The sequence below is a fragment of the Phragmites australis genome, chromosome 24 (assembly GCF_958298935.1).
Source record: "Phragmites australis chromosome 24, lpPhrAust1.1, whole genome shotgun sequence".
Classification (NCBI taxonomy): Eukaryota; Viridiplantae; Streptophyta; class Magnoliopsida; order Poales; family Poaceae; genus Phragmites; species Phragmites australis.
The window spans coordinates 4,368,119-4,377,953 of record NC_084944.1 but is presented as its reverse complement, the minus strand read 5'-3'; the positions used below and the strand labels follow the sequence as shown (position 1 = coordinate 4,377,953).

General features: G+C 43.1%; 1 protein-coding gene across 1 annotated transcript; it reads right to left on the bottom strand.

Annotated features, from left to right (window-relative positions):
* Positions 1–5,246: 5,246 nt before the first annotated feature.
* Positions 5,247–9,774, bottom strand: LOC133907433 (nucleolar complex protein 2 homolog). Its single transcript, XM_062349478.1, has 12 exons — positions 9,664–9,774; positions 9,386–9,537; positions 8,603–8,674; positions 7,989–8,510; positions 7,566–7,880; positions 7,414–7,470; positions 6,828–7,157; positions 6,543–6,749; positions 6,369–6,455; positions 6,178–6,272; positions 5,827–5,961; positions 5,247–5,746 (listed from the first exon to the last, which is right to left on the bottom strand). Exons 1-12 carry the CDS (start codon positions 9,683–9,685, stop codon positions 5,440–5,442), a joined length of 2,301 nt encoding a protein of 766 aa, XP_062205462.1. The 5' UTR covers positions 9,686–9,774; the 3' UTR covers positions 5,247–5,439.
* Positions 9,775–9,835: the final 61 nt, after the last annotated feature.

Genomic DNA, 9,835 nt, shown 5'->3' with positions numbered 1-9,835 from the left:
TCACACCTAACTTCTCTTATTGAGCACACACTCATCGTCACCTAAAATGCACAACTTTGAAATTCGACGCCTCCTATTCTCCAGTGCCGGATTTCTCGCTTTTATTAGGCGATGTTCCTTCACGTCGCTGGTGAGGTTTAGGATTTTGGGGGTTTTGGGGTCGGGGAGTTCTATGGTTGCCAGATTTTGAAGAGCTATGAGGAACATAGACCGGCCTAGCAGAGGAGGCAGAGTGGTGAGGCAGTAGGGCCGCTACCAACCATGGGCCAGGTGACATACAGCTGGTGATGAGGTAGGGGAGTTCAAAAATGGAGAGGTTAGAGCGACAAGGGCAGGAGCAGATCCTCACTACCGGTGACAGATGTAGGAGGGCATGAGGCTAGGGCTAGAGCACAAAAAAATGAGCGATCTGCTGCAGCGGTCAGGAGGTTCAAGAAACAACGCCAGCCGTCTGATTAAGATCGAATGGATGAGGATGTTGCCTGATCGAAATGTTATTGTCATATGACTAAAAATTAGAATGATCCTTAAAATTCCCGCAAAACCTTAGACAAACTCAATGGTGGCAGCACCGACAGTGAGTTTCGGGTTCAAAGTTCATGGTGAGCTATCGAAGGTGGTAGGAAGGCCAACTCAAGAGTGGGCTATGGGAGCACCACCAACTATGGGTTAGGCGGCGGGAGGTGCGCTAAGTTGACTCAGGAGTTGTAAGACCCTAAACTCAGGATCTCCTGTATCAATCCCTAGATCAAGTAGCTGATACGTATAGTATAACAGTAGTAGTATTATAGTCAAACTGTGTATATAATTACTAAAGTTCGGAGCACAAAAGGTTATAACTCATACTATATATTACAATCCTGAACAAGAGGCCAATAAAACTCAACGGAAAGCAAAAATCCAAGCCACAAGCAGCTTAGAGTGCGGAAGCGACTTCTAAGACTATTCTTCATTCTCGCCTTCACCTCTGGCGAAGTCAGCATCGACTTCCTCATCTGAATGACAGCAAGAATGAGTACGGAAGATACTCAGCAAGCCCTAGTCTACTTCAATGTGTTGATAGATGCATAAAGGGGGTAATTCAAGGATAAAGCTTTACGGTTTAGTTTTTAGCATAAAACAGTTTATGCAGGTATCCAATTGTATCATCTAGGATTGATTTAAAAACAGTTTAAACAGTTAAAAATCAGGTAACAAGCTATATTTGGGGGTTTTCGGTTCTGGGAGGGGCTACACCATACTCCGCAGTTCTTTCATCACATCCGGTGTACCTCTGGTATAAAGATAGCAACGGGTAAAATACCCGCAGAAAGAGGCTACCTAAACACGTACGCGCGAGCTTATACCCGTGCCTGTGCCCTCACCCGTTACCCGCAACGGGTAAGAAATGCTACCCGCGCCCGCTACCCGTGGGTATTTTATACCTGCGGGAGCGTTCGTATGCCCACCTAAAGCTCATGTTTATGGGTAATTAGGATAGATTTATATACCTAAGCTCCTAGATTATATACCTAGTGGTGATTTGGACCAACATGTAACGTGATTGGAGCGGGTTTATGGGTTCACGGGCACGGGTATGCCTTTTTCTTTCCCGCGACCTTTTGTCCATCGGGTTTAAAATCAAACCCGCACCCATACCCGCGGGCAAGTATTGAAACCCAAACCCACACCCTTCGGGTTTCTTATCCGTGGGCACACGGGTAATCTCAACCCGTTGCCATCTTTACTCTGGTACCACACAACTTCTGGCAGATTAAGCCCTCATCATACGGACATCTAGTTCACAAACTCACTCATCAATACACATGAACTCAGAGTTTAGTCAACGTGATTGCTGCTTTCGCATGTCCATGACCGTAGACACGACTATTCGAATAGGTTTACACTCTATAGAGTTTGTATAGCTTTACCCACACGAGATGCTTAGCCTTCAATCGTTGCAAGCGGAGGAACAAATCATATCGAAACACTCCAATCACCTTTCCTATTAGGCTTTTCTACGAGATTTACCCCCAGGAGTAGTGGTTTTGTACTGAATGTCAGGTTCCCTTTTAAAACATTTGACGGTCTCTGCACGCTCAAACAGAGGACCACATAGTCATTTGATTGCTCGCTACTCTCAGTCTTCTAGTATGATGCCCAACACGGTCCGATAAAGGAGAAGTCAAGTTCTGCCCATTCAGGATGCATGGTTGCACATGGTGGCTAGGCTAGACGACGCAATGACTCAGTCCTTAAGTGGTCACAGCAGGTATCTTCTGGCAATGAAAACCACAGAGGTGACTCAAGCCCCTAGGAGCATCCTCATCCAGAGTACTACTCCACCTGCCTCGCCAAAACAGTTTTCACCCGTTTTTACACATCACCCACCATATCCCATACGGCATCAAGGATTTTACAGCCATCACGAAATTCATAACCATCAAGGATTCATGGTATATCATCATTGATAACTGTAAATCTTATTCCCGAGGAGAGGTGCTTTAAAAGCGACGTTTCCGAGAAGACATATTCAATCCTAAGTATGGTAGATATCGAGACGTCGTCTGTCATTAATATAGATAACAACAGGTGATCGTAGGGTGATATATATTTTGTATGGAGTAATATTTATGGTATGGCAAGTGTTGATAGAATTAACTATTACAAGCAGTTTATAAAAGTGCAGTACATAGCACATGTGATATAAGTCCAGTTTTAAGTTAATTATGTAGATTATTTGAAAATATAGGTTTAATATGATTAAGAAAATAGAACTTACCTTCACCGAGGGTTTTTTCAAAGTCTTGGTCGTAGTCAGGATCTTTCTCGCTCCTGACGCTTTCTGCACAACACTCGTAGAATTATGACAGTTCTGAAATTACGACTACGATCAGTAACGAGTTATGCTAGAAAAGAACCAAACTATTCCTTAGTATTGACACGCTCCTTGATCTCATATCATTGATGCCCTGCTCCCAATCATCAGACAAACCCGTCGAGACTCTTCCAACATTCACTATTGTTCTTGTTGGAGAATACCTACGAATGTAGTGCTATGTTCATAAGCATAGCATAATTCCAATTTTTCTTCAAGAAACATCTCATAAGCATCAATTTAATTGATAGTGGCAACAAGAGCATCAAATTGTATAGAAGGCCATAATTCTTCCTATGTCAGAGAAGAAACAAAAAAGTTGAAAGCGATCGCTACAAGCGCGTCTCAACTACGCCTTTAGGATGGATAAAACACGTACGCACACGGAAAAAAAAAAGATCGGTCTTTTCTTTATACAAACAGGAGCATTATGATACTCTAAAATTTTATTTCTTATAATATTATTATAATATCCATTAACACTATTACAGCATCTCATATTTTTTTTATCTCCAACAGCTACTTTATTTTCTACATTCTATTACTTTTCATCTCTTTTCAGACCAATAGTCATCCACTAGCTACAGTAACAAAGGCTCCCTTTTCGTGAGCGATGCGGCCAGCTGTAATCCGCAAAAGGATTGAAAAAGTGATGGTACAGTGATATGGGAAGTTTTTTTCGATCCGGCTGGAGATGGCCTAACAGCCTAAATTTCATCGATCGACGGGAGGGCGGAGGCACTGCTCCCTGCAGGTGACCGAATGGAGCCGCCGTCCGCGCCGCGCTGAAGGCTGCCGCCGCGTGCCGCCTACCAAAACATCCGCCACAGATCGCGCGAATCCTGCCCGGAGGCCGCCGCCGATCGCGCGAGTCTCTACTATCCCACCCGAAGCCGCGTGGTTTTTTTTGGGTTTTTGTTTCCGCTGGTTCGCAGATCGCACGAGTCGACAAGGCTTCGTGGTCGTCGAGGCTGACCTGCGCAACGCGGAGAGCAGAAAAAATTAGCAAAATTATGGACCGTTTGATCCGATCGGATGATTTTTTTCTGCAGAGGGTAGTTAGACATGAAACTGCATATCCCAAAAATCTTTTGGTCAAGGCTTGACCAGGCTGATAGTGATTCTGTAGAAGGGATTAAAGCATTTAGTTGAGAGTTTTACCATCCTTAGTTGAGGGTTTTACACATCGCAAATTAAAGCAATTCCAAATATAAGAACATAGCAAGCGCAAATTAAAGCTAGGTTTAACGAGCTCCATCTTCGAAAATGGGCTGGTTACTTGTATGTATAGCAGTGCATTATTTGGCTCAGAAATATTTATTGTTATGATTTTTAGTGATTTGAGTTGAGGTAATTTGCTCCTTGCATTAGCTAGCTAGGCACGAGTTGGCACCTGCCGCGCGATCTTGGAGCACAGCGCCGCCTGTTTGCCTCCGGCGACGGCGAGCTCGAAGTAGCACTCCAGCGCCTGCGCGAGGAGATGATGGCCGTCATGTGGCACAGGCCGCTCGCCGCGCCGCGCCGCGCTCAGCGAGCCGGCCCCGTCGCTGGTTGTGAGGAAGAATTAATAAAGGAAAGGAGTTGGGTTAAACTTGCGATTTGGATTCCGATAAAGGCTGCGCTAGCTGGTTGTGAGGAAGAATTAATAAAGGAAAGGAGTTGGGTTAAACTTGCGATTTGGATTCCGATTAAGGCCTTATTTGTTTTTTTATTCTAATTATAAATTCTAATTAAAAAACAAAAGAAGAAATAAACTATCATAATCTAAAAACTAATTCTCACAATTTACAAGACAAGTTATACTTATAAAAAACTACGATTCATAATCTGATCAGAAAAAAATCTTCACAGCATCTGGATTATAACAATTTACAGTAAAAACAAACATAATCTAACATGTTAAGCAGGAGACGGAGGCGGATTAAGAAGAGCAAGCGAGGTGGTACGAAGGATGAAGCTGTGGGGGTCACGGCAGGGGCGGGAAGCGAAACGGGCCCACACGGTTCGGTTTGGCACGTACGGCCGCTTCGCAATGTCAACTGCCCTGCTGGAGTTTTCCATCAAATTTGTTTAAACACAAATACCAGAGTACTGGGCGTAAAAAAGGAAATGATTAGCATGTTGACAAATTCGCAATAGCGATGCAGCGTTGAACTAGACTAACCTATCTCTGATCAACATTATAAAGCAAATTTTTTACCAAGAAAATAAAGATAAGTTCTTCAAATTTTGCAATAGCAAGAAAGAAGAAATCTTAATTTTCATATATAGGTTTCTTGTTCAGTATCGCCAGTTATCATATTTAGCCCAGAAAGATTCTGGGTAAATTCCCGTGGAAAGTACTATGCAGTCAACTCAGCACGCTATCCGCCAGCAAGAACCATACATGTAACAAAACAAACAATATCGCCAATGTTGAACGACCTGACATACATAAATAATAGCTATAAGAATATTCAGGGAAATGACAGACAGAAGAACAACCGAACATTTCTTAAAATAACAAAAAAAATCGTGCAGAGGCAAAATGTTTTTCATGATTCGCCTGCCAACCTATTTTGCTGAGTCCCACCTAGCAATAACTAATGTTTCGCCTTCTTTTTGGGACGCGGCTTCGTTTTAGTGTTTGAGGGTGCTTTGTTCGATGATTGACGCTTGTTCCGTTTCTTAGATTTCGCCTTCTTTTGTTTCTTATACTCACTGTCCGGGTCTATGAAGTCTTCATCACTGTCATCTTCAACCGGAACTGAGCCATCCTCATCCGATTCCTGATTATTGCCTCCCTCTTCCACTTCCTCGTCTGAGCTCAGGACCAAATCCTCAACCAGATCCTCCTCTGTAGCAACATCATCATGCTCCCGGGCTCGCTTCTTGTTCTCCTTGACGGTTCTGCACACCAAATGAAGTTATATTGTGCTTTCCACAAAGGAAATAACAAATATATATATAAGGAAAAGGTTAGAACATACTTGGGTTTCCTCTTTTCAGCCAACCAGTTCTTACTGAAAGCAATGGTGCCTTCATTGTCATCCTGTTCATCCTGTTGCTTCTGCACTTCTGATAACCTCCGTGAAAAGGTTGAGGATTCCGCTCCCACAATGACACTGGTAAAGAAGAGGGAATTAGTGATGCCAATGCCATTAATCAGTATCCACTCATAAAGCAACCACAATTTTATTTTGCATATGTTCTTGTGATTCGTACAAACTACTAAATTGTGCTACATGCTACATGATATTATGATGGAAGTCACTCCATGTTAAAATGCAAAAGGGTATTTGTTTGTTATATGAACTGAGCTAAACATGGATGGAACCAACCTGGTCTCGTCCAGAGCATCCATCCTGTCCTGCTCTCTCTGGTGTAGAGTAGCAACATACTTCGAGAGAGGACTGGAACGTTCTTCCTTCTCAGTCTGTTGGGAAATGGATATTATAAGTTCACAGAATGACATAAGAACGATAGTAAAAATAAATTGTGTGCAAAACCAAAGCCAGCAGGTGACTCATGCCTGCATAAATGACTCTACAGCTGGATCATTGGGCGAAAATGCAATCCCCACACGTTTTGACTTAATGAATTCAACATTGGCCTCTATCTGAAACCAGAAATGATGATAAACATTAGCATGTAAGCAATGGATCAAATACAATAGTTAAAACTCTTCTACATGTGCTTAGCAAACCTGACGGATAAGATCCTTCATTTCTTTCCGAAATCTGTCAGCTTTAATGGTTTTGCAAAAGCTTCGGAGCCGAACAAGTGGAATAAAGGACATCTCAAAGAAGGCGATGGAGAAGCTCCACTGGGCCAAATGTTTAGCCAGCTCATCAACCACAGAATAAATGCATGCTTCCTGAAAAGCACGTGTCTTCACTGTTTTCTTGTCTACCTGCCGGAGAAGAGAACTGTTATAAGCTTCTTCAAAAGGCATATTCTGTATAAAATGTTATATTGCAAGAAATTACACCTGTTTAACACTGAACAAATTCACTGCTTTGCCTACACCTCCATCTGGACGTCCTCTAAGTTCTTTCATTTCAAGCATATCAAGCAGCAGGGAGGAGACCGGAATGAAGGTACCAGTGGCTTCAGCAATGCAATTAAGCATCTTTACACACCTAAGGCGTACAGGGAAGTAACGTGCACTAGGCACAAGACATGCCACACCATGTATTATCTGGGTCAATGGATAAGCCAGAGGTCGGAATTCCTCCTCAGAACTACATCCGCACACAACACTTGTCCAAAGCTCAAGGCAGAATATGTATTGCCAATCATAAACTCTTTGGTAAGATTTCTGCACATGATCAAGGTCAACTCATCAGCAGTTAGTAACATAATAACACTGCTGAAATGTTCGATAACAATTAGTATCCAATCAACATAGGGAACAAGAAATTGGCATTTGCAGAAGTGGGTTCTTCAGGTGCAAGAATGACATGACCAACACAAGAAGAGCATTACTCAAAGAATAGCAATACGAATGAAGCGTGTGTCAGAATTGCATGTACAATATCTGAAAAGTATAGGAGGAATAGCAATACGAATAGTACCTCCATTAGTTTTTTTGTTGATTTGCTACTTTCTTTCTGCCTTTTGTCTTTCGCTGACTTACAAACATAAAACAAGAAACATATAACTCACTGACAGAACATAGGTAATCAATGAAGTTCCAGGGCATGGCGATGAGTTCAACAGCATATACCTTCGGTCCTCTTTCAGTAAGAGCTCCTCTTAGGATAACTGCCAGTTGACGGATGAAAACAAAAGCATGTTGATATGCACTTTGTGGATCCAGACTATACAATTCTCTGACACAATTTCCAAGGAAATGAATGTGCTGCAGTTTCGATCCACTGATAGATTTGGACAATTTGCAGTTAACCAAATAAGCCTTGTAGATACCCTTGAGGCACGTGTCAAGGCAATCTGAACCTAATTGAATGCACAAGTCTCGAAGGAACATAAATGAAACAAGTGGCATTGCACCACGTCCTCTGGCCCAGGTGTGCAGCAGAGCCTATAATTGATGTATGCAAACGAAATTAAATGGTCAACTTAGTAGATGGACATCAGGGTAATGCAGAAGGCAACTGCAAAGGTGGAATAAAAAGAGTAAGCTACGCACCTTAACATACTTCCTCAGGAGCGAAGGGAAAGCTGCCAGAAAAACAGCTGATGCTCTGACACGGTGTATAGTAAATGCTATCATTTGCTCATCAGTCATCTCTGTTATCATATGTAGTGCATTGGCAAGATATATCCTCATTAGATCACCATGCCTCTTCCATGACTTAGTGATCATCAACTCACTGATTGTCTCTTTCTTCCCTCCAAAGCTTGGAGCACTAAGTAATTGACGAAGGACTCTATCCATGTGTTTCAAAACAAAGTGCATAACTTTATCAAGTACACTACCAGACATGACACTGAATTTTGGAGCTGAATTGTCCCCTTGATCCTCACCATAATGGCAGGCTTTCCGGAAAGCTTGAAGGATAGATCGGATAGAACCTATCTTTCCATTCTCTACTCCATTGCACCAGGAATCAACCATTTCCAGTGTAATAGGTTTCACAATCTGCTTCAGTTGCTCCTTAGGAACAGACCTAGGTTCCTCGTCATCAGCAACCCCAGTGTCTTGATCATCCTAAACACAATACTCAAAAATGACTCCACCCGCATAGTTCTATTGAGGGAAAAGAAATAATATACGAAGGTTATACTCTGGCTTATGCTTACCTCGATTTCATCATCAGTGAATTCCAGCAACTCTTTATCACACTTTTCTAAATATTTATAGAACTCAGGATCCTACAAAAAAGAAGTATATAAGTTTCATAAATAACCAACAGTGATACAGAGCACAGAGAAGACAAAACTAGTAAGGGAAGAAATGCTTAATCCAAAGAACAAAATTGAGCGCAGTACATCATTGCATGAATTTGAAATAAACATGGAAAAAACATTATCGCGCTACCAATTTCATTATGTCTCAATCTCTTTTTATACCACAGATCTTATGACCAGATGAGTTTGCTTTTAGCTTTTAGGTAACCACTCTATACCTAGCATGCTCAGCGGGGCAGAGAAATTTCTTTTATAACCTCTTACAGTCACACGATCAGAACGACTAAACAACAATCATTGTAAATTTTTTGTGCATTTATGGACTGACTTTGTGCCTGTTAACACTAGTTTGCAGCCACCAGGTCAGTCTTTAGCCTTCTTTGCAACACCTAGTTATCAGTCTTTTCCAATACTACATGATATTAGTTTATACAAGGAGCAGCTCTAAACCGGCGTGTGGAGTCAATTTTAAAACATTCGAATAACTAACGCCACCAAGGCACAATCCAAACCTACCACTCACACATGACCAGAGCACGAGCTTTAATTCGCAGCAACGATCAATTATCAACTTACAATGATAATTATCATCATTAACAAGTAGCAATGGTGGAGTACAAAGCCTTAGATTCCTCACGAAGCACGGAGAAGAAACCGGAGGGAACGGACACGAACCTTTTCCTGCAGCCGCTTGAGTTGCTCCACGTGCTGCTTGGACTTCTTCCGCGAGCTCCCACCACGACCCTCCTCATCCTCCTCCATTTCCTCCTCGTCATCCTCGTCCCACTCCTCCCCGTCGTCGTCGCCGTCCGAGACGGGCAAGTCCACTAAACCCCCACCAAAACCACAGCGAAACAAGGGGACAAGCGATTAAAAGCTCGGTCGATCAAAACGAACAGAAGAGCAAGGGGTGGCCGAGGAGAAACAGGGGAGCTGAGGGGCGGGGAACGCACCGTAGTCGTCGGAGTCCGACATGGCGGCGAGCAGCGGCGGCGGCGGGCAGTGGTGGTGCCCTAGTTGAGGCGGGCGGGCGGGCGGGCGGCTGCGGCTGCGGAGAGAAACGAGGAGAGGTGGCTAGTGGAGACGCTCCTCATGTAGCCCGTCGGCTTCTTGGGCTTGTGGGCC

Bases quoted from the DNA above. Each gene is read 5' to 3' on its own strand.
- LOC133907433 (XM_062349478.1), bottom strand. From the start codon at position 9,685: ATGTCGGACTCCGACGACTACG. The intron at 8,511-8,602 runs GTAAGCATAAGC...TATTGTGTTTAG, and splicing joins TCACTGATGATGAAATCGAG to GATGATCAAGACACTGGGGT. The intron at 5,747-5,826 runs GTATGTTCTAAC...TTTGGTGTGCAG, and splicing joins GCTGAAAAGAGGAAACCCAA to AACCGTCAAGGAGAACAAGA.